The 25705-nt window shown below is 35.3% G+C and overlaps 1 protein-coding gene and 1 long non-coding RNA gene across 16 annotated transcripts in view; one reads left to right on the forward strand and one right to left on the reverse strand.

The window, feature by feature from the left end:
* The window catches only part of LOC105835806 (disintegrin and metalloproteinase domain-containing protein 11), a 39079-nt gene extending 15589 nt beyond the window's left edge, over window positions 1-23490 (reverse strand). For 4 of the 15 annotated variants that reach the window (XM_036285102.1, XM_012679370.3, XM_012679365.3 and 1 more), the window contains exons 1-18: window positions 22694-23486; window positions 9544-9597; window positions 7353-7501; window positions 6968-7024; window positions 6772-6851; window positions 6429-6498; window positions 5832-5978; window positions 5263-5466; window positions 4864-4938; window positions 4615-4787; window positions 4212-4381; window positions 3938-4101; window positions 3657-3824; window positions 3135-3439; window positions 2827-2946; window positions 2648-2729; window positions 2434-2529; window positions 1912-2074 (exon numbers count right to left, since the gene is read on the reverse strand). In XM_036285102.1, the coding sequence (XP_036140995.1) occupies window positions 1912-2074; window positions 2434-2529; window positions 2648-2729; window positions 2827-2946; window positions 3135-3439; window positions 3657-3824; window positions 3938-4101; window positions 4212-4381; window positions 4615-4787; window positions 4864-4938; window positions 5263-5466; window positions 5832-5978; window positions 6429-6498; window positions 6772-6851; window positions 6968-7024; window positions 7353-7501; window positions 9544-9597; window positions 22694-22778 (2362 nt within the window). In that variant the 5' untranslated portion in view covers window positions 22779-23486. Of the gene's footprint in view, window positions 1-1911; window positions 2075-2433; window positions 2530-2647; window positions 2730-2826; window positions 2947-3134; window positions 3440-3656; window positions 3825-3937; window positions 4102-4211; window positions 4382-4614; window positions 4788-4863; window positions 4939-5262; window positions 5467-5831; window positions 5979-6428; window positions 6499-6771; window positions 6852-6967; window positions 7025-7352; window positions 7502-9543; window positions 9598-22693 lie in introns of all 15 variants that reach the window. The other 11 variants (XM_036285103.1, XM_036285101.1, XM_036285100.1 and 8 more) reach the window with 7 other exon arrangements.
* Window positions 23491-23653: 163 nt separating this feature from the next.
* On the forward strand, window positions 23654-25567 carry LOC118644994. The gene is made up of 2 exons (XR_004962756.1): window positions 23654-24134; window positions 24254-25567. It is a non-coding gene; the product is annotated as an uncharacterized LOC118644994 (long non-coding RNA).
* The last annotated feature ends 138 nt before the right edge of the window (window positions 25568-25705 follow it).

Genomic DNA, 25705 nt, shown 5'->3' on the forward strand with positions numbered 1-25705 from the left:
ATGCAAATACGTCGTCACTTTAATCGTAGAACTTTGTAACTTCAAAAATTCGAAGATCCTTCAAGATTATACTTTTCTCACTGAAGGATTGACAATCTTGGAAATACGTCAGCTTAAAAGAGTTAAAAAGTTCTATAATTAAGAGACGATTATCTTTATATATATATACCGCTTTTTATATATATCGCTATTAAAATATAATAATTATTATTTAACTTGAGGTACAGAGAGTTAAGGATTTAAGAAAAATAAGAGAACATATAGGATTTTCGGAATTTAACCAAGCCATGGATCTAAAAATGCACAAAAATAAAGTAATATTCCTAAAAATATTTTTTTTAATAACAAAATGACCTAAAAGTGTTTTAGTCACTGGGATAAAAGCGGGGATGTCGCATTTGAAAGGACCGAGAAAGTACTAAAAGGATATCGCAGAGAGGACATAAAAAGATTCTTTTTCACTTTCGCTTCTCTCGAAACGAAATTGAGCATGGTTATCGTACAATATAAGAGTTCGTATACCCATTTGGATTTTATGTGCACAGCTGATAGTATGACCTCCAAAAAGACCTAACACTGCCTTATCGCGAGCCTAAAATCGATTGGAACAATCGACTAGACTCATATTACTAGAATTGAAAGTATAGTAGACTTCCTTTTATCGGAAACGATATCATTTCCGGTCTTTACGGCAATGAAAAAGATAGCTTATCGCTGATCGAATGTGAAATCGGTTTAGAAAAATTATAACTTTAATCGGCATATTGAATCTGATCTTTTTTATGCGAATTTTTAAATAGATTTTATTTGATTTACTTTTCTAATTAAACATTAAACATCAGGAGTTTATTATTTGAAAATTGTAACTTTTCATTTGATTTACTTCTGATTAGACAATAAATTTTCTGGAGTTTATTATTTCAAAGTTGTAACTTTATTTATTACTATTATTAATTGCTTGTAATAAGTGCAGCCTTTTAGATGCACATTTAGATTTAAAAAATTACAATATATATTAAACTTGACATCAAGAAAATAACAGTAATAAAAATTTTGTAATAATTATTTTTTGAACGAATGCTACACCTATTGTATTGTTTAATTAAGTCTTCATCAAAGACAATGAATTAACGGAAGTCTGCTATACTGAATGAGAATTAATAATCGTTAATAAAACAGTTTTATTAACTTGATGATAATTAATGATAAAATACACACGAAAACAAATATTAAACCTATTTAAATCTATTTTTATAACACTTAATTCTATGTTATAGCTAATGCAAATATTGGAGTTGTCTGTCGCTCCTACTTTTTTCTTGTATTTTAATAATATCATAAATAATTATATTAAACAACGCGTTACATTGAGGTCTTAGTTCAAAAAGCAGTAGTAATAATATTTCTAATTTTATATAAAAAACGTTTTAGAGCAATGTTTATTTTAAAATAATTTGTAATATTGATGTTTAATTTTTTATTTGATTTTTTGCATAAAAACTGATATTTTAATTATATTTAAATAATGTAAAAATTTTCTGCATGATTTTAAATATATATATATACATAAGTAAATTTTATTTTAGAATATTTATTAACTTACTGTCTTTTTGAAGTGAGTTGTCGATATAAGAAAAATAATTGTAACAGTATGGACAATTATATTTACTTTTAGACAGATAACCCTCCAGAAAGCATACAATAAGTAAATAATTTGGATAGTGAATGAAAGTTATAAAGAAGTAGCATCTGATTCAATGCATTGATTTATTGATTTAAGCCTGCTAGAGAGTTAATTGAATTGTAATATTAATGAAAAAGATCTATAAGAATAACCTTACTTTAAATTTCCCGCTTTTATCCTCTAATTAACAATTGAGAAAAAATTTTGTGTAAGAAGCTGCGGCTTACCATAGGGGGTCTCTTTCTTTTCCTGAATTGAAGTAGAATTAGATTTCTGCGCTTCAGTTGTTGTTGATGTCGTTGGTGCTATCGTTGGGATAGGTTGCTCTATGGAACAATCCGGTCCACTCCAACCAGGAAAGCAATAACATTTGTTAACGTTTGTACATACCTGCAAGAGAGAACAGTATAGAATTTCAGGTAATATTACAAATAGCAATTGAGATTTAACATAAATTTTATTAATGTAATTGTTGTGAGATTTATTAACGTAATTGTTTTGCGTTGCTTAATATGTCACAAATGTATTATAAGTCTTATATTTTATAAATAATTGAAATTATTTTACAAATAAGAGAAAGAAATCTTAGATATTCAGTTTCAATTGAATATAACATTTTTTAAAGATTGAATCCTACAAAATTTGAACAATTATTTTTTCTGATTTCAAAATTATTATTTATTACTATTCTATCTCTCGTTTGTTAATAGCAAAATTGCTTTAGATTATTTATTATAAAATATACTTACGCCATTTCCCGAACATTCTTTGTCATCATGATTACTGGGACATTTTTCTTGATCGATGTGTGGAAACAAACTCGTACAAGTTTGATTCACACAAATCTGGAATGCGCATTGATAAATTTAATAAAAAATCAAATTAATACGATTTAAAGTTTAGATAAAACTACGTATAATGGTTTTCATGAAAACTAAAAAGATGTAGCATTATGACAATTACCAAGTTATCACCACAGGATGTGCCATCACGAACCAATCCCATCCCAGGTATATCGGATCCTTCTACTCTTCCATTCGTGGCTCTTGCAAATTGGAATAATTGATTTAGTAACTATATATTTATATGAAAATGTGAAATATTCAGTCAAAACATAGATATTCTGCCTTAGGAACACTTACTTGCATTCATATTCTTGATTCTTGATAGAAATTATAGTTCTAGTATGTAAATCCTTCATTCCATCGATTATCGGTTGTTTGCTTCCTTGTTGGCACTGAAGGGATCCACAACGAACATTCCTAAAAGAAAACATTAATTTTATTTTAATCGTTGTTGCATCTAAACATAAAAAATGTCTAGGACAATTAAATTATCTCTTATGTCAATATAATATAATTAAATTTATTTATTTATTAGTCCTTCTTAATTTTTAATATCTCTTTTTTTTCTTATACATCTTTTATAGCTGTAGTTCTTCGTTACTTACTCAGATTCGCATTTGACAAAATGACCGCTGCTATCGGTACCGCAATGACCGTTGATGGATCCCTTAGAATTAAATTGCTCGAAACATTCTTGATCGGCGGCGATTCCGCCGTAACCCCACACTTGTTCGCACTGTAGATCCAGAGCCGGACAAACTCCGTTGAAACAATGTCCAGCGTTATTCGAGCACGGGTTGCCATTCTTTTTATATACATCCGGTGGGCATTGGCCGGTGTCGCCGGAGCACACTTCGGGTAAATCGCACTCATTCGTCGATTCGCGGCAGACGACACCGCGAGCGCGGAGCTACAATTTTGGCAGTATTGAAAAATTTATAATTTACATTAAAACATGCAAAAACAAATATAACAAAACAAATATATGGTATTATTTGGTTTTTTTTTAGCAAATGTGCACATTTACTACTCTCTATGATTAATGTTTTTTTCTGTATTTGAAAATGTTATAAAAATAAGTTGTACTAATGCTCACTAAAGGATAAACGGATCTTCTCTTATCCTACCTTGCAATCGCTGCAACAAGGACCGGTCGCGCATTCGGCCTCTGACGTCAGCTTGCAGGTGATGGGATCGCAACAAGGATCGTACTCCTTGCATTCCTCGATCGATCCACAGTCGCATTGTTCTCCGTCGTCAATTACCCTGTTTCCGCACGATCTCCTAATCTCCAGCTATAGCCCAAAGCACACCCAATCGGTTACGGAAACGTTATTTGAATTTGCTTCGCGGTTCATTCGATCTTTTTCTAATTTGATGGAGACACTATGAAAGTTTTTCGGATTACCTCGTTCGGTTTGTTAAAAAGGCAGATGCCGTGGCCACTCTTCAAAGCTTCAATATAGTCGGTTTTACTACATTCCGAAAACTTGTATGGCTGAACGTTTTCTAGGCCGACGATGGATTGAGCCATGATGCATCCGTGCCAATCCCGACAATTGCAATCGTTTCCTAAAATTATTAACAAGAAATTTTACCGTTTTTGTAAAACTAGAAACTATTCTCTTGTTTGTCAAATTAAATGCTTCAGAAATGAAATGGACTTCGTATAATATACTCACTTCCATCGTCGTGACTCATTCCGATATTGTGACCAATCATATGAGCCATGGTACCAGCTAAAAGATGAGGCTCATAAGTGTTTAGATCGACGCTGATTCCTACGGATCTTTGGCTGCACACGGTCTCGGGTACAGCTACCCCTGATTCTCCACCTGAGAAAGTCTCACCCCTGCAAAGAATATATTCAAATGCGTTAATTTATTTCATAGTTCATATTTAGTAAATATTTATTTAATAATAACTTTATATACATGGTAACACTAAATTTGCATATTCTCTTTATTTAGAAAAATAATCGCATTAAATCGAAACAAAAGTAATAAATAAAATAGTTTCATACTTGATATCAAATATCAGTTTAATTGAAGAAAGGGTTAAGAAATGAAAGAGGAATAAGCTTACGTGAGCAATTGGGTGGTATCCTGAGCAACTTGATACATTCTCCGCATCGTATAATCGTTAAAGCTTAACAAGGCTTGATCGATGTCGATGCCGTTATCGATTTGCACTTGGTTGCTGCCCTTCCAAGTTTCGATGTATACGACGGAGACTCTAGTGTTTAATGTACGGAAATACTGCGAAAAAAATCTTATTTAGCACATACCTTATTAAAAAATAAATATTTACACGGATATTATTGTATCTACCTACCAAATCTGCGATATTAGCAACTTGGATGGCATCGTGAACAACCTCAGCTCTGGTACTACCGTTTCTTTTGTCAAACTATGCACAAAGATGAAGTTTTATTTGAAAAATATTATGGATATGTTAAATAACATTAATGATTACTGTATTAAATTTTATTTTCCATTTAACATCTAAAAATTTAAATAAATGGATAATGGGAAAAAAACTAAAGTTTATTTTATATTTTTCTATCGTTGTAAATATAGATTAGAATTTTTTAAAAGTCATGTGATATCATATAATTTATAATTTTCTATTCAAGTCTTATGCCATTTTATCAATATATTTATTATTTTGTCATTTTTATCTACACAGTTTTATTTGTGTTTAATTAACGTTGTAATAAAGATAATAACGTACCATAGCCTTATCGATAATGATGGCAGTTTCGATGTATTTGGTTGCGTCACGGACGTCTCTTTTGTATCGATCGGAAGTGGTCTCTGATAGCCCGAAGATGTGCTTCTGTCGGCGGTTCTTTACACGCCACTCAAGATTTCCCGAGTTAGCGCAGCCTTTGTTAACTTTTGTTCGAGCTTCAAATATAATGTGAGGATGTTTCTGCTAAAAGAGAGGCCTGCATATAGTTTATGTTCTCGCCAGTTGTCACCGTAGAGCCGTTTCCGACCCTCGACATTCCATTTAATTATAGCGCGGCCTAAACTTTCGCGAACTTATGTCTATCTAGTATTAAAATCAAGCCAAATTAGCCAACTCGAATTCAAAGCCTTTGATTCAAATTTAGCCGTATTAGTCGACTATTATTTCAAGTGCGCAAACGGATTAGCACAGATTGGAATTGTGCATTTCTCCATTCTCCATAATAATTTCATTCATAATTGTTCCATAATTTTTAACAATACACATATATTAGATTATTATGCTATTATATCCTTATAATATAATTAATGAGAAGTAATTTAACTGACCGATAAGTCACCGCCGTAGAATGGATGAATGACGAAAGTCTCGTTGCCTAAGTGAATGACACCGCTGACACCGTTACACGTGTGAAAAGCAGCGCTAGCTCCTGGATAATCTCTCACAGTGCCGTGATAATAACAATGTTCTATCTCCTGCAAGGAAGGTAATAACGCCATTATGAGTTTTATCGCTAAACTTAAGTCTTACTTGAGTCTCACGTGAACGTTTTAGACTTTACTCTATTCACAATACTGCCTTTATATCACGCGGTAAATAATGTAATCGTGTACATGCTTGTACATATTTATTATTGATATTTTTTCTCTTTTACGGTACTAAAATAGCTCTGCCATTATCCCGATATCTACAGAACCACTTTTTTTTGTTCGTCTTGTCCTTTAGTATCGAGAAGGATTATAATGAGCAAACTCATATTGAAAGCAATTTAAGCTAACTGAACTAGCTTTAACAAACCGCAGAGTGAAATAATCACTTATGCAAAACAATTATGTGTTTATGAACAACTGATTGCGCGCCACGTGAATACTTGAGTAACATTAGATGGTCGCATGTGAAATTGCATTTCGCGCGAAATATTTTACCTGCTTAGACATTTGTTCGGCATCGCCGGCTAAAAAGTCTTTCTGTATAAGATTTGGAGCTAATAGTTGCCTGTAACATAACGACGAAAAATATATGTCAATCTTTTTAACAAATCTTGTATATTTTTCAATTATATTACATTAATATTTTTAAATTAGATCTTTAATTCGTGTTATATTTAATGTCGTCCCGAGAAAAAAATGGATATTAGTATGATCAGATTTAAAAATATATAATTAGATATGAAAAGATCACTATTTACATCTGATCATATTAATGTTCATTTTTTCTCGGGTTATTACAACATTAAGAAATATAATTTTAAACTACACAGATACTTACGTATTTAACTCTAAGTCTAGACGAAATTTGTGATTAAAGGCCTTGATCAAAAGAGACGTCCGGTGAAAATGTCTCCCCGTCTGCAAATATCAATTTTGTGATTAATTATCATGGCTACACTCACTTATTTTAAGAATAAATTATTTAAAATCTATTTTAATAATTGATTATATCTCTCAAAATCTGCAAAACTTACTCTCATTCTGCCTCTAGGATTCTGATATCCACCATCTCCGTAACCTCTCTGAGGAAACTAAATTATAACAATTAAAAGCACATATAAATAACTATTTATCAATTATAGTACTCAAAAAGTCCAAATAAATTGAAAAGATATAAGATCGTAAAGAGTTTACAAAAAATAACAAAATCGTATTATTAATTTAATATTAATTTGTATTAATAAAACAAAAATAATAACACTATTTTTTTATCATTTTTATTTTTTGTAATTTCTATTTCTATAGAGTAGTCTTCTCTTATTTATATTTTATTCTTTTAAATTGATTTTATTTAATTTAGTAAAATAACATTTATGTAGTGGAGACTATAGGTGAAAACAATGCAATACGAAATTTTACCTTCGGTACGCCAACTTCTCTTGTGGATATTCCCATTTTCTCGTGATGCCGTAGCTGTACCGGATAGATGATCTGATAGTAATGACCACCGATATTTCGTATTAGCTCTTGGTTTTGTCGATATTCCTGTAGTAGTCGTTCGACCTCACCTGAAATCAATTTCCACGTTCAATCGAACGCCCTAATTTCACCCCCTGGTTTCCCACTCTTTCATCCACCCCTTTATGATCTCTAATTTCATCTCGAATGGACTTTGGGGCGATTCATTGTGCCGCACCGACGAAATTTCACGCTATTGCCATTAACCTGCCCTCTCAACCACCGGCACTGAGATTTTAGTCCGTATGACTCAATAACAACGGCAGTAATAAAGCGGTATAAAGTAGATTTTATTGTTCCGTTTTTTTTTGTATCCACGTATTAATCCTCTTAATCTTGATTGATCCGGCCTCGATTTCTTGCATAAAAAGGTGGCATTTTCTCTCAGCTCTCAAGCCTTATTCATGAGAGAAAAATTAACGATAAGTGTATATGTATATCTTATAGCATTATAAAATAATATATATTTAATATTTATCAGATGCATTTTTTAATTAATAATCTGTAACATAATTTAAATTTAAAATTTTTCTTGCTTCTCTCGTCTGCAGATTTTTCGCGAACAATTTATATTCTAAATTGACATTGCCCCCTACAATTTATAGTCAAGAAGTGGCAGTACACCTTGCGTGTTGGAAAATTGCCATTACCCAGATCGACGATAGATATCGATCGTCTAAAGCCCTCCTGCGGGTTAATATTGACTCCCTGCGTTTTACGAATCATTCCGTGTCCCTATTTCGAGAAGTTTACGCGCGAATCGCGAATTCAATTTCCATCTTCACTCTTCAAGTGTCGCCCAAACACGCCGAGATTATTCGCTGATTAATTTACTCTTTTCGTCCCGCCCGTCACCCTCCCTCCCTCCTTCTTCATCCGCCAATTGTTACCGTTGCCGCAGAAATGTTACATAAATTACGATTAATTCGGCTGACATCATTATATTTCATATTGCAGTTATATGCGTTGCAATTGCGGTAATATGTAGCAGCTTCGATTTTATGTCAGAAAGTTTCTACATCTTTTCTAGACTTTTTGATTCTTGCAATTTCTCAAATGCTTACATACTAAAATAATATTTTTTTAACCATTAAATTATACATATTTATGCAACTTTAAACTTTAATTGTTAATTAAACTCCTTAATGCTTTGAATTTTAGATTCTTTGTTACCAAGACACATCACGTAATACGTTTCCCAACACTTTCAATCCAGGATTAATTAAATTGCAAATTGAATTTCTGTATAAATAATAGATACATTCAAGTGGTATATCAAATTAAATTAAATTTCATGTAATGTTGCAGCAGCTATTGCTGTTTACTCGTGTACACTCAACACGCCGCTTTACATCCTAATCCCTAATTAAGCTCTCTAATTCCATGAATCCTGCATTCAACGTTACTGAAATACATTATGTAGAATTTTCTCAGCTTTTAAAACCAGATTAAAATAAATGCGACCTGGAATAACTTGAAATTTTTCTTTTCTTACTCTTAAGACAGATTTCCCATTACACAATCGTCGTAATATCTAGGCCGGGATTCGCGCCGTCGAGCTCTGTCCCAGTGCATTGTCCCCGTCTAAAATGTAATCCAATTTAAGTTTCGCGTTTCCGACCAATCAGCGATGTTGACTTAACAATAAACCGCTCTCGAGGATTTGTCGTATCCTCGAGGATCAAGTTTCTAACGAAAGTGCTGCATTGCGGTCCTTCCATTTTACGGTAGTTTGTTTACGCAAAGCCTTATCCCGCAGCCGTCGTAATTGTGTAAAGATTGCGACAGCAAATCTTTACAATTTTTTTCCTATCGCACAAGATTAGCAGAATTTTAATTATCTTAACCATTGCGATCCGTTGTGTAAGTAATGATGAAAATAAAATTTGCTTGTTTTATTATAAATCAAGATTAATTTCGCAGGAGAACTTCAGATTAAACTGAATAATTTCTAAAATAATACTCATAAAGCTTTGTTCATTGCCTCGCGAATTAGCTGATTATATTTCAGGCTAGCTCGCATTGTGAGAAGGGTAATTAGCATTAGTTAAGCATAATAATTTTATGCCCATTATAATATATGTTTACTCACCAGCGGGAGTTTCTTCTTCCTTCCAAAAGGAATCATCTAAGGTGTAATCTGCTTCTAAAACACAGAACAAAAATGTGTTGTTCAATAATTGAAATTCTATTAGATTTATATATATGTATATACACATACATACACTGTACATATACGCAAGACGAATAATGCATTTAAAAATAGAAACAAATAAGTAAAACAGATATAAATAACTCTAAATTACTTTTTACATCAATCAGCCAAAGATAATGTCTTAAATAGCGATAAAAGGATAACAATGAACCAACGTGGCGCGTGTTAGGTGTTTTAGTGATTCACTGGAGGGTTTTAGACGATATGAACTTCAGTGAACTTTAGCGAACTTGAACAAAGCAAACTCTTTACTGACCATGTTCAAACAAGAAACTGGGGATCAAAAGAATAAAGGGTCAAAGGATCTAAGATGCTTGGGATTTTGAATTTTATATTTAAAGCGTCAAGATCTTACGTTTCGGACAGAAGACAGACTATTTTTTAACTTAGTTTACATAACTAAATTTTAATTTAATTTTGAGTTTTTTAATTATTATTTTATTAATTTCAAAGATATTTAATGTATGTTTGATAAATTATGCGTTTAAGAAATACGATGTTCTGTTTTAATTTAATTTTTGCTTAGTTTTTATTGTTGAGATTCTGGCATTTTGTAATATTTTAAAACATATGAGACATTCTATGTTTAATCAATCCATATATTAAGTCTAAAACTTATATATGTTAGCTTTTAAAACATTCTATTTAAAATATTAAATATGATAACAGTGTAGGACTAGCGACGACGAATGTTAAATGTTTCAATATTGAAACATCGTAATGAATCCATTAATTATGCATCAGTTACTCGTCCCATTATAACTGTATGTTTAGCTATCTTGCTCATTCATCTATTACGCGAAGTTAATACAGAAACTGCCAACCTTTCTATCCGTATACAAACAGAATAATTTTCTTATATTAGCCAAATATCCGATATTACCTTCTATTTCTGGATATACGTTGATTCAAGCATTTCTATTCGTTTATTTAAGATAAAAACATGTTATGTTCTTTCCGCATAAAAGAATCCGTTTAAATAATCGCGCAATTCATTATGTTTTACAATCTGGATTGAATAAAACGATCATGCGGGCAACAAGAAAAAGAATATACAACAGTATTTGCACTTTTATCCTGCGCAAGGATGAGAATGGATGGCGAAACTTTTTCATCTTCGCGCAAAATTTCTCGCCGCAAAATTTATAAGACGGACGTAGCACCGGATAAAGGGACAGTTTACGTTGGCCTACTTCCGGTATCAGAACACAAAAAAATCAGCCGTGGGCGAAGTCGGCCTCGAATAGATCAGAGTCAATGACGCGACGGTGCTGTGTCGGCATTTCTTAACCCTCTGGAGCCCTTTTCGAGTGAAACTAGTACGTTGCCCTTCGCGATTGAACGAGTGTAGTTTAGTCAATCGTTATTTACGTTAATATTTATCGTCAAAAACGGATAGCATCTAAATAGTTTATTCGCGATTTGATTATCTTTTTTTAAAATTTAATATTTCATATCAAAATCTCTGAAATTGGAACAACAAAGTTCCAATTAGATAAGATTGAGGTTGAGAAGAGCGTCAAAGATGAAGGAAGTTCGATTGCCTGACGAGCTTGATAATTAAGTTATTTAGAACTCCAAGAGTTCTGACATCGTCCGAAGGCATCACGAAGGAACACAGATGCATCTAAAGATATGAACTTGCACAAGATAGATTCGATCAAGTCGTCATACACAAAGGCTTGGATAATTTAATCTCAAATTTTATCTCGAATTGAATATTTGAAAATTTTTTGAAAAGAATATTTCAAGAATAATACTTGAGAAGGAAGATAAGCGTGAGAAGGCTAAAGAGTCTCCAACGAAGCTTGGCTAGGTTCAAGGTAAGCATCATACCACATATGGAGTTGAACAATCGATTTATTTGGGACTCAAAGAAGAGTCGGATTTCAAAAAAGAACTCCGGAAATCCTTCAAGTCAGAAAAGAAGTACGAAAGGACATATAAGATATTCTTATGTGATTAAGTTGCAACCAATGTTATTACATGAAAAATTGAATAATTATCTAAAAGAAGATAATAAAGTTATCTAGGGAGAGAGAAAGAGAGAGAAGGAGAGAGAGAAAGAAAGGATATTAAGGTTTAAAAAATTTTTTATAAAGGATTAAAATTTTGATACATGGAAAGGTATAAATGTATGAGAAGGAAGATAAAATAGGAAACAGAAATTTCCTGGAGGAAGATTCGCCTAGGTTCGAGGTACCAAACTGTCACATACGAGACTGAACAATCGGTTTATCTAGGACTCGAAGAGAGTCGAGCTTCAAAGGAGTCTGCGATCGTCTAAGTTTCGAAGCAGGAGAAGGTAATGCAAGAGGGCGCCCAGAAAGAAGAAGGAGAGAGAGAGAGAGAGGGAGAGAGAATCCTGGGCAAGGTTCGACTAGGTTCGGTTCGGTGGCATTGCATATCCCGGCACATCTCGCAGGTGCAGGGCGTGGTGCCTTGTCGGCAATATCGATTACAAACCCGGGCGGTTGCGCATTCACGTCGACACGTGGACGTGGACCGGCAGCCAGACTAAATTTGTGTTGCCCTATATTTTAGGTTCCCGCACTCATCTGCCTCTCAAAGATTGATTGCTTTTCCCTCCAACCCTTTCCTTTTACCCTTCCTTCTCATTCTCTGCGTTCTCCTGTCTATCCCGGTCTCTTCTTCTCTGCCCTCCCCCCTCTTTTTCTCTTTGTCTCCCTCTTCATCCTTCGCTGTACCTAACGGCACTGTACCGGAAGTTACGACTCTATACCTAGATTAAGATTCTAGAGTTCAAGCGAAGGGTCAAAGATGAAATTCATAGAGGAAGGTTAATGAATGTGATGATTTCATCCATCAAGAAATATAGATAGATTGAAGAATACCTATCTAAGAATTTATAATTCGATTACTCAATAAAATATCTTGATAAAATTTGATAAAATTTTCTTATAAAATTAATGGTGGGATAATTCACAAGATTAATTAGATTTTTAAAATGTCAAACATTTTTTAAATATTTAAGTTATTAGGAATTTAATAAAATTATTGCAAATATAGAATGGTTATACCGGTGTAAAAAGAGTTGCAGGCTTTAAAAAATTAAGGTTACATATTCAAGGAATTGGAGCCAAATTCGCGAAGTTACGGAACTAAAATTTCTTTGCGACTCGTTGTCGGACGATAAACTTTCTAGGTTAAAAGCTCACTTTTCTGTTGAATTTATTTCGTACAAAGACTATATTACTTAAGACTATATTACTGGCGAACGTCTTGAGCTTAAACTGCCCTTTTATTTTAAGGTCTCTTAACTTTATTGCCACAGAAAGCGGCAGCTGTCGATTCTTTCGTAACCAAGACTCTTCCCGTTGGCTCATATATTGATTTCTTTTCACAGTCGTGTAAACCATTTCCGCGAAAGACTCGTTTCATTTGTACAGTAGACGTGTCCGCAAATTTAGAATGGTTGTACAATCCTTTAAATAGTTTCATGATCCTCGGCCTAAAAGGGCTTAAAGAAAGACTTGAAGGCCAAGATAATCTTCAGCAGCGAAGGGATCAAAAAATAACATGGCAAAATTACAAATTTTAGTCTTGGATCGAAAAAATCAAATACTTTAAGGTACATAATATTTATTACACCTCTCAAATCTATTATATTTATATATGTAACTACATATATAAATACTAACATGTATTTTACTAATATATATTTTATATGTATAATTATATTGAACTTAATTATGATTTATAACGATTATATGTAAGTATATAATTATTTTGAGGTATTATTATTAATAAATATCTCAATTATGACGATGTACATAAATTTCATAAGAGATTTTTTTTTAAGACGAAGTAGTGATAATAATCTATACACTCGCGCACGTGTATCATAACGTTTTTATAAAAATATTATAGTAACTAAAATTGTTGACACGATCACACGCAAAATAATTTCCTTCGGACTTATCGGCGGCCTTGTCGTCGCGCTTTACTTATCCCGAAATCCCATGATTACGGTCTTAAATCCACGCGCAATCCCGAATCCGCAGTATCCCACTCTTTCCAGGCTCAAAGGGTTGCGTCTCCGCTTAATGGAGCCGCGTACGTTCGAGATAAATTGCCGGCGTGGAGAAATCCTTTTCCTGTGCAAACTATTTATCCCGAAGACCGGCATGGAAACGTTTTCCGATGGGATGAGAAGCCGCGTGAAGGACGAGAGGGCGAGGAACAGGAGGAGCAGGAGGAGGACGAGGAGAGAGAAGAGGAGGAGGAGGAGGTGGAGTCAGGAAAGTGCTGTGAATGGTAGGTCGGTTAAAACACAACCCCTTCGCCCACTTTTATTTACTCGTTTTTTTTTTATCTTAATTCTTGAGACTCTTCACAAATCCAAGGACTTAAAGATTTACGAAAATCCAAAGATCCGAAAATCCGAGAGTTAAAAGATTATTCGATCTTCAAAATAGATTTTCATTTATCGATTTTTTATTTGTTAAAATTTTTGTATTAATTTTTATATAATTGTGAATTTATAAATATATAGAATAAAAAATTTAAGAAAATAATTGTAAAAATTCTTTATGTACACATATTTTTATAAGAAAAAAGTTAGAAATTGAGATTAAATAAAGAAATGGTGATAAAGATACTTTAACATCTTTTCAGTCTATTTTCTAAGCTGATAGAAGCGCATCACGCGATTATGTAAAAGTGAATTAAAGTAAAAGCGCATAAATCTATGTTTACAGCGTAAACTTCTTCTTATCGCGCCAATTTCTTTCGCTTCGAATTTTGATTTTTGATTTGTCCCGTCAACATCTTGTCGTGTGCGAGAAAGATCTAAAATCGAATATAAATATGCAATCAGACACGAGCGGACATTCGCTTTGAGACTGTCTTTCCTCTCGAAATTTGTCTCTCTTTTCCGTGTTTGTCGCAACTGTTTATTTCCTACATTTATGGAAGATTGGCGAATCCCAGGCTGCAGGTTGAACAAATACTAGTGTATACGACATCTCGGAAATACTGCCATTCCTTTCGTCTACGAACGCTTTGACCAATTTAGAATCGCTCGTAAAGAAAAAGTTTATCGGATATTATATTTCTTAGTTTACAGCATTAAATATCTCAATAAATAGTTTATTTAAAAACGTCTTGGAATAACTAAATCTAAATTTTTTTATCTAAGAAAAAAACCAGTTTTTTTTACAAAAGTAAATTTAGTTCAGTTACTTATATATGTATTTCTCTTTCTTTCTCTCTCTCTCTCTCTTTCTCTCTCTTTCTTTCTTCCCCCCTCCCCTCTCGCGCGCGCGTGTATGTGTGATTGCGTGGAGAAAGAGAAAGAAAGAAAATTCTTTTTAAAAATAAATAAACGTTAGTATTTGTAAACAACTTAATATTTGATACAATCAAAGTAAAAATCTCTGCATGAAATTCAAGCATAGTAAACGCTTTTTTAATAAACAATGGGTCAATATTCTTATTTTGTCACGCATTCCGACATGAGATTAGATTTTTTTAGCAGAATATTACGATGCAGGACAAATATGATGCGTCAACTATATGTAATCCCGGAAATGAAGGTAATGATTAATTACGTCTAAGTGTCTCATATTTTCCCCTCGGCCTCGGGCGTTCAGGATCACGCATCTCCTCCGCGGATTATGGCTCCCCTGTCTGGCTGGGATGAAGGTTTGCGCGCATTCGTTTCAGATTTCAAACGCTTTGCCACTTTGAACATCGGTAAAGCGTAGGAATTCTAAAACAAATACCACGCTTTGCACTCGTCCTGGCCGCTCTTCTCTTCGACATCTCGATCCTCTGTCACGTCGTGGATACAATTTAATAGTCGAGTTCTTTGATTGACTTACAATATAGGGTCCTCATATCTCTCGACTTTACATTTTGTCAATTTTAATATGTACAAAAAATTAATTTGTGAATTTTTGAACTTTTGTTATATTTTTGAAAAACCTTGAACTCTCTTCTCTCTGAAAATGCAGAGCAAGAACTAATGAATTAACGGATTCCTCTTGTTCTGCACAGTTAAAGACACTTCTTTTTCGTCGCAATCTAATAAAGTAGACATATTCGCCACCGCAAACAACCCGCGGCGTCATATTTATTTCTTGTCTAACGTCCTGTCGCTGCCGTTTGCCGGTTCCCACATTATTCGCCCGGTATCGAGATAGAGAATGATGACGGTCATTCCCGAAAAAGGAAAATGGACGAGACTGGCGAGAGGTTGTGGGTGAGTCAGCCGGAAAAGCGGCAGCCAGGTCCGGGCAGAATTTCTCAGGCGTCGAAGACGATTTAAGAGGACATCCGGGAAAAATGACCTGCCACGAGCCCGGCAATTTCGATCCAAGGCTACGATTCGAAATGTACCAATTCAAAAATTCAGAACTACTATCTAGAATTTAGATGACAGGGACCTTTGCTCCAGCGAATGAAAATAGAATAGTAAAATTTATCTTCAACTAATGAAAGAAGCACTTAAATTTCCGTGTAGAAAAGAATTCATTTTGTTCGCCTTCCTTGTCTGATTGTTAGGGCGTTTTCTACTTAAATTGCTCGCGGCAGCTCTTTTTGAAAGTAGATCTTTGTATTTATGCGATGTAAAATGATAAATGAAATGACAGTCGGCACCATTTTTGTTATTAATGCAATTAATAATTTTTTAATTAATATTACTGGTTGTTATTTTATATAATTAATGTGAAATGCTTGAATTTCCATACTTTAATTACTGAATATGTTTATAAAAATCGATATGCATTGAATTGCTGTATATTTGTATCGTATATTCAGTCTGATATATTGAATCAAAAATGCCTATAATCCGATTATTTAGCAGTGCAAAGATAACAAAATCAATATGAATAGAATTGTGTAGGGTGCACCAGCCAGAAAAGCGGATAGTGAGCTCGGGCAGAATTTTCAGAGACATTGATAGCGTCTCGGGGAACACATGGGAAAAATGATCCGGAAGTTTGCTCGCCTTGCTCTATCACGATATTGTTTGTACACGAGCGACCAATACACATGACACGTCTCGCCGAATAAAAGGTGAATGTAACACAGCTGTGCGGGAGGAATTGATACCATCCCGTGCTCCTTTCAGCATGTAAACAGCTTTCTCAAAGTCTTTAAATTCCCGCCCGTTTGAAACGTCAAATTTTAATTCTTTTCGATTTGCATGAATTAAGCCGGCCGGACAGATACAGCGCTCGGTAAATCTAATAATGCGGTTTGGCGAGGCGGGATAAAGGATGTACCACGGAGACGCGCACAAAAGGGCACCGTCTGGTACACAGCGCCACGGCCCGTTTTTCGTTGCCGCTTTCAGTGATCATGCTTAAAATTGGAGATCTCGCCTTTTTACCTCGTCGCCGGTGAGATGACTCGGCCTTTTTTCGCCGAGAAATTTAATTTTCCCCCTCTTCCCCTCGCCGCGTTCCGCGCCACCGGTTTTTCGCTATCCTTCTTGAATTTTTATCGCTACGTGACCATGTTTTCGATTCAACGGGAAACGGTCGAATTCGCGCGGAAGATGGAATTCAAGAACGGAATACATGAAATTTGTGCTAAATTCGTGAAGGATAATATTCATCGAGCACAGGGTAGGTCATCTCCCGGCCGTTCATTGATAATCGACGATGGGCTGATGCATCCCCGTCCCGTTTTATTCAAGATGTCCGCCGCGCTTCCCACCATCCGAAGATGTCCTAGATCGACGTTTACAAACTCGCTCGAATAAAATAACCAATGTACAATTTACGTTTTAAGGGTGCGGGGGGGGGGGGAAACTAGATCAGATTGACCTACATTATACATTCCGAGAGGGGGGAGGAAGGTTAGTAAATCCATCGTTCTTCGTCACTCGATAACCGCGTAAGATCCCCTTCCCCCGCCTGACTCTCCCCCGCGTCCCTTCTCTCGCGTTTCCACCCTCATTACGTCATCACTACCAACGCATACGTCAATGTACACTGCAGGCGCTCTGCAGTCGACTGCCTCGTTATTTCGCGATTTCCTGTTGATCGCCGCCCTACGACATCGCGAGAGATCGATCGCCAGATACGTACGTCGACGACGAGCAGAAGGACACGCGTCTACCTGTGCATACGAAATCGATCGTTTTTTTTTTTGTTTAGACGCCCGCAAATGCGACTTTTATCATTTATCGCCGTTAAAATGCAACGTTGATCGATAATCGGGATCGATTTGAGCCTGACACACTAACTGTTTGCACGATTCCAGTTAATCCCTTTCCGTTTGCCATCGGCATGGATAGAGGAGTAAAAATTTAGGAGACAAATTCTCCTAGATCTTCTGCCTCCTAGACCAGGAGAAATCGACTTATCTTTATTTCAGTAGAAGCCATTTCACGAAAATACAGATTGACTCAGACCTATCAACCTATATTTTTATCTATAGATTCTTTCATCAATTTGACGTTGACCTTTCCTCAGTGAAAGTAAAAGTCTCTTGGCTTAAAGACGATGTGTGTCCGGTCATTAAGGAATTATCGATTTCTGATTAATAAAAAATGTGTTATAGATGAAGGTTGGCTCGTTAGATTTAAATAATCTTTTTAAACCGAGGAAATGTACATCATTACATTGATAATTATATAGGTTTTTATTCGACAAATTTTTACTTATTAAAAGAAACATTAGAGAAAGCTTGTTTATCTTCAAAGATAGTATTATAAATTATGCATTACATTGTTGGGCAAGAAGCGTTAAAGCTATAAAGGAAAACGCAGGCAAGCGAAAATCGTGGATAATGGTATAGTGAAGATGTACTCACTAGGTGAGTGGTTAAACGAATAGGTATGTAGGCATATGAATGCTCGAATGAATGGGTAACCACTCGGTCAGAGACTATGTCTTTACTATGCAATAATTCATTCACTATACTTTTCCTTTGCAATTGTTTAGTTCTTATTAACGTTATACTAAACATATTATTATTAATGTACGAAATAATTCTAATAAAATAGAAACAGCCGTTATTTGAAATATCATCTGTATACGATTAATTTTTTGATGAATTTAATTGATGAATAAATTTGATCTTTGGCTTCTTAAATCTTATCATCTCAAGCTGTAATAAATTTTGCATTAAATCCATGCGCATTACTTCGATTTTTCCGAAGATCTATCGTTCTATTTCGTTGAACTGCAAAATCGGCCGCGGGTTCACGTATTAAAAGCCAATAAATTAGAACTGGCACGCTGCCATTTCAATCTCGTGGGTCCTGCTTGAGAGAACTCGTCGAGGGACTCGTCTTTCCGTCCTACGTCTTTGATTAATTGCAGGATACAGATTGATTGATTTCATGTACAATGGGTAAACAAAATATTCGTTCGCTACGCAACCCTTTCGTTATAGCCAATGTCATTTTCTCCCGAGAGAGATTATTTGATTAAATATGGATACTTTTAACACTACAATTATAAAAGAAATTATTTTCTGAAAATGATTAATAATTGAAAATATTTGCTCGGACATTTTGTGGTTATTGTTTTTACGATCAATTATTCATACATATTATACTTTTATATTTACAAAGTACTGGCGCAAAGAACGTTAAGGGATAATATCGCTTACAAATGACATTTTTCACGGCTACTGATAAATATCATGTAACATGCAAACTACTTGTGAATTTTTCATCGAGATGCTTATACCGGAGATAGCTGAGGCTTGAATATGTTTTACGATTATGGAAATAGCTTGTAAACATAATAAACGCGTACCTTACCGAAAGTGTGTCGCATTTATGGCTCTTGCAAATAATATCTGATATCGATCCCTAAACGAAAATTTAATTTAAGTGCCAACTCGCTACACAACTTCTGCAGTTTTCGCGTTAAAAGTGACTTTGTAACTAAAAACCGAAATAAAAATTTTGTGGAAGTAAAGTTTGCTCAAAACTTACTTAAAAGTAAAATTATACAATATTATTTCTGTTTATAATTTTATACATTTTATTATATATTTCTTGAATAGTTTAAAGCACGCCAAGGAAGACAATTGAAATTAGTTCTTAGTGTTTCACTTTCTACTTTTCAGTTCATTCACTGCTTTTTTACACAACCGAACGCTAAAATTGTCATTAAAATATTTATTGATGTTTTACGATAGTCTGTATATTTTCGAAACTAGCTTGTAAGAAGCTTATAAATATTTTATGACTTACTGATACAGTTCGAGCTTTAGCGATATTTTATACGGATAAACATAGTTGGTACTGAGTAGCAACGGAGCCGGTAACATTTTATAGATACAGCACAAGTAATTGAATCACTCAATATGAACTGTAACTCAATCTTAACACACAATTTGAAAAAATTGCTCAATTTTTTCAATTTTATTTATCAAGATATTAAAATTGCGTTCAAAGATGAACTTCAAATTTCAGAAAATTTCATAAAATGATAGGCTTTTAATGTTGCATGATAAAAAAAAATATTCGTATTATCATGGTGCAATATACGTGCATCATCATCGTTGTTGTCGTTCGAATCGACGACGCGATAAGCTGCGATGATGCATGTGCAAAGCGTACATTCGCGTGCTCGCGGTTTTACGCAGCGACGAGCGGCGTCTAACGGTATGCAAAGCAAGCGGACAAGGGCGAGCGGACGCGAAGTAATTCCGCGCGATAACATTATGAATAATGCAGCAGTGGGATTTGAAGCCCGACGGAAATGTACGTAACGATTACGCGCATTTCGACGACCGGCGCGGCGTCGCGCGTTTTGCCGCGGCTGTTTCGGGAAAATCCGCGGCGTGCCGCATACGTACGGTCATAAGCACCGGTCGTTCCGCTGATCTATATTCGCATTTTCCACCGCCAGCAGCCAAAACACGCGAATCCGTGGTACTTAAGAGGAACGTCACGCTCGCGGTTAGTAGTTTTTATCCCGTGCGAATTAGCGACATTAATAAGATACTCCTCTTTTTGTAAGGTGTAACAAGGTGATTTGTCGCAAATATTATTTCGGACACTTGTACCGAATTTTACAAGAAAATTTTGTTTAAATATTTAATTTAATTTAACATTGAGTAACTTTTTACAGAATTGAACATAGTTATATTTTAAGATACAAATATATTTGTTTATTTTAACATTAAAAAATTGTTACTGCTAGTAATTTATTGACTTATATTTTATGCTACTTACATGCTTAGACTTATTACACTTTATTATTATAAAAAAATTATGTATGTAATGAGATAAAAGATTGTCGCAACGAGCAAGAATGTGCCACGAAGATACATATATGTCTTGATAATTAATGAGAAGATTACGGCATATGAAAAGCCATATAAAGGAAGTAACGTAATAAGGAATGAAAGCTTTTGAAATATGGGAATGTTGATGCTTCCCAAAAATCTACGAGATTAAAGCTTAAGATATTAGGGTTCGAGGATGTTAAGACGCCATAAATCCAAAAAACTGAGAATGTCAAAAATTTAAATATGTAAGAAATGAAAAATACAAATTCAAGAGAAAATTAAAAATGTAAAATTTCGAAGATCCAAGAAGTACAAGTCATAAAGATTTCACAAATCGAAAACTCGAGCGTATAAGAGAATTTAACTTGATAATTTAAAAGGTCGAGGGTTGCACCCTGATAGGGTGTTCATCCTTCTTCAGGGACGAGAGAGTTCGCGAGCTTTGCAGTGCCCTGGCAACAACGAAGAACTCAATTGAGTCAGTTCGTTAAATTTTAAAGCAAGGCTCTCAAGCTTTTAAACCTTCGAATTTTTTAATGTTTAATTTATTACGGTTTTGAATTTTAAAAATCTGATCATGTATATGCCTCTCCTTCCTCTTTTTATCTAAATGTACATTTTAAATTTTATTGAATATCAAATTTCTGACATCCTAAATGTTCAAGTTAACTACTCTTTTGTTTTTTTAAATAAATTTCAAATTTCTCGTATCCTTGAATCCTGAGATCCGCAAATCTTGGATTTTCTTCATTAGGTTTATCTAATTTCTAGAGATTAGATTAAGTTATTTGAATCCTAGATTCCCTGAATTCCTCGAATTCTGAGAGATCTCCTGACCCGCAAACTCGACATTATGGGTTCTTTGACGTTAAAAATGAAATCACGGTCCTCTATTCAAAAAATCTATAATTCAATGAATTGAAGATCAAAACGGCGGAAAAACTGAAATCTGATGATTTTCAAGTAAATTCAAGAATTTAGAATATTAGTAAAGGTGTAAACATAAAAATACTAAAGCTATTCAATTAAATCTCCTGAAATTAATGAACTCTTTTTAGAATTAAACAGGTAAACATACTGCTTGACATGATTACACCCAGCTATCCAGACATAATTATTCAACGAATAATTCTCGCTCTAATTATGAATCAAACCGTTATTCCTCTACAGTGGAAATTATTTCAGTCCATCAAACAAACATCGTTACTCGCTAAGTTATATAGACCAATTCACACTAAATTATTTGCCGGATTAGATAGTTGTTTTATATAAAAAACAAAATATTATAGTTCTTCACATAAAACTAGAATTAAGGAACTTTAAATCTTTATCGGATCTTTAAACGTCTTAAATCCACTCCCCTTTTCTCAAGTCCTACCTCCTTAGGACTATTAAGCGGACAGGATGGCCAAGCAAGGTGCGCAGGCAGGTGCAATACCTCCATAACGATCAGCGCTTTACACCCATTCATTCACGCAGCCATTCGTATAGAGGACCGTAGCTTCCACTTTGCCCGATAAAAAATTTCGAATAATCCTATGACAAATTATTCTTAAAACTTAGGTCACACTATTTTTTTTGAAACTGATTGAAATAAACGCTTCGCAATATTTCTAAACAAATTTGATAAAGAAATCGGACAGATTGGATCTTTAACGGATTATGATGTCTTTGCACTCTTCGAAATATCGGATCGATTACACTCGGTCCGATTAAGCTCCAGCCATCAATACGCTCAGCTACCAATCCGGGCAGGCAAGCGGGCAAGCAAGATAAACTTAAGGCAGACAGGCGTTACCTCGCTTGGAAGTCGTATCCGCAAAGCTATTGAGAAATCCACGGCAAATCACTAATAAAAAGAGTCCACAATGTAGCGAAAACATCGTCGTTTCCGTCTTAACAACATTTTAAAATTTCCATCCATGTATACTCATGAACACTATGATGGCGGTTTTTTGAAGCTTTAAGGGTTTAGGATTATTCGTAACGTACATAATCACCGATGTCTATCACCTTCTCGATCATTAGACGCGGCACGCGGAGCCGAGCGGAACGAAGCGTAGCGGAGCGGATCGGAGCGGATCACGAGCCGATCCTCTCGATGATAATACGCTACCAATCGTATATCCAATCTCTGAGATACGAATTGCACGCTCGCGCGAGTGTGTGGCGGCTGTGTGTGCGGCGATGAAAAAAACGACAGAAAAACAGCAAGAGTCGGACACGTCGCGCGAGCGGAATGTAGCTGAGCGAAGCGAAGCGGATCTCTCCTTCTCTTTCTCTCTCTCTTTCTATCTTTCCCTCTCTCTGACCGTCTATCTTTCTCTTAGTATCAGTCAGTCAATCAGTCTCTCTCTCTCTCTCTCTCGCTCTCTCTCTTTCTCTCTCTATCTCTCCTCAAATCATCTCCCGGTGGCTTCCTTCGTGGTTTTCGTACACCATTGACCGAAGACGAAGAGACCGACCGCGAAGGGAGAGCACACTACTTCCCGGCGGCTTCTTCTTCTCAAACCCGGAGCGGATTGCGGCCCTACTATTCTCGCGCGCGCGCGGCCAGAAGAGAGGAAACTGCCCGGACCGAATCACGCCTCGGCTGCCATCTTCTACCTACGCCGGGAGTCTGGAGTATGAAAATATTCTCCGCTCCCTCTCTCTTCTGGTCCTCCTCCTCGCTACCGCTCCCGCCAGCCCTCGTTCTTCTCCTCATCTCTCCCTCCACCTGCTCGTTTCCAACCCCACACGGTCTGCCGCGGCTCGCACGCTCGCTCGCTCGCTCGCTCTAACACGCCCGTCGTACCAGCAGTCTCTCTTTCTCGCGCACCCCCGCGACGCACCACCAGCAGCTTGGACCACCACCCTCTCTTATCGATTCCTGCGCCATTCCGCCTCCCGTCATTCCTGTCAAATCAATAAGCACCGCGCCGGCTTTCTCGCTGCCGCCGCTGGGATAGAAGCGGCATCGAGATGCGAAACCCTCTCTGGCTGGGGTAGCGCGCAGGACATGAGAGAGGGCGAACCCTGGACCAGGTGGCGGGAGCTGCCATGAAGCATCAACCGCCTGGAGATGGTGATCCTGTCGTTTAACTGGATCCTGCGGAAGAAGGGCAGCGCAGAGTGCTGACATGGCTCTAAAGGAGGTTCACAGATGAATGGTGAATTAGGGATGAAGAAAGGAGAGAAGGGAAAAGCAGAGAGAGAAAGGAGGAGTAGATAGGATGAACAGAGAAGCTAGAGTACAGGTATCTAGAATCAAATAATCGATACAAAATTAAGAAAAGCAGAGAACTAAAAAGCTCGTTTCTCGGATTTTGATTATGCGCGAATTCTAGATTTTACTTAAAACTTGGTTTTTTCTCAGATCTTGTTAATTCTATGCACATGCATATACAGAACAGAAGAAAGACAATATAACGAAAGAAATAAATGGAAGAAAATGAAAGAAGAAAATAAATCGTACAGTAAAGCCTTATTGTGCATTTCTTGGAAATCTTAGAACATTATATAGACGACTAGAACTTCTGTTGCAACTATGCAGAATATTAAATGAAATGAAAGAATACTAAAGATGTGCATAAATGTGTTCAGATAAAGGCGAACTATTAATCAAGATTAAAATTATTCATAGAAGTTTTATTCTTAGTTTTACTTAACAGATATTATGAAGAAAATATATTTGCAAACTATTAATTGGTATGATTATTAGTGTTTATCAAAGTAAATAGAGGAAATAAAAGGGAATGAAAGAAGATGATGAGACGAGAGTTAGTTGGCCGATAGTCAACATGGAGCACGAGAGATTGGAGATGGTGTATCAGGTGAAAATTGTAGAACGAATAAGAGTGGAGGAATTATCGAAGTACTAGTAGTGGTGTATGAAGAACGTTTGAGATTACTCTGAGTCAGAGGAGCTCTATGGATGTTGCACTTACTGAAGCACTGGAATGAAAAGAATTAAGGATCTGTGAACCAGAGAGTTTCAAAAATTCTTGGAATGTGAGACGAGCACTAAATAATTTAGAAGATCTCGAGAATCTAGAATTTAAAGAATCCGGATTCTGAAGTGGTTACTTTGCAACAAATATGAGGGCTAGACTAACCGGGGTACGAGGAATATAAAAACACGAGCGTCTAGGATTCGAGGTAGCTGTAATAATTTATGAGTTCCAGTATCCAAGATTCAAGAAAGATCTAAGATCGAGAAAGTTCATACCTAATGATATCACATTATTTTAAAAAGTTAAAATCTACAAACTGAATTTAGACAAATCTATGAAACTCTGATTTATTTGTGATTTATTTGAGACTAAAATTCTTGCTAATTTTAATTGCAATAATTAGAGTTTGATACTTTCCATCATCTATTATTCCGTTAGCAAGAAAAGACGGGCTTGCTTCTTCCTGCAGAATTCAATCTAATTATTGTTGTTTGCGCAACTTGGACTCCTTGGAGATTTATCATCATCATATCTTCTTACCTGCTAGTCAATTTTACAGCGAATTGTCGTCATGAAGTTTCATTTCTAAATTTAAACACACAAAAGATTACACAGCCTGCAAAAGCCATTTATAACTGACACAGCTGTTTTATGTCAGTGAATTTGTTCGAGATCGAGTGTCGCAATACATTCCGAAATGATCATAATCGTCTGATAAATAATAAAGTTAATGAAAACCTTAAAGCTTTTTAACAATTACTTGAAATTAAAAGATATATAATAAAAAAAATTGTAAGAAACACATGTAATAATAAGAAAGAAGTATACGGAGAAATTTATTTAAAATTTTATTTTTGAATTTAAGAAAAATCATA

This window comes from Monomorium pharaonis, chromosome 3 (genome assembly GCF_013373865.1).
Source record: "Monomorium pharaonis isolate MP-MQ-018 chromosome 3, ASM1337386v2, whole genome shotgun sequence".
Taxonomy (NCBI): Eukaryota; Metazoa; Arthropoda; class Insecta; order Hymenoptera; family Formicidae; genus Monomorium; species Monomorium pharaonis.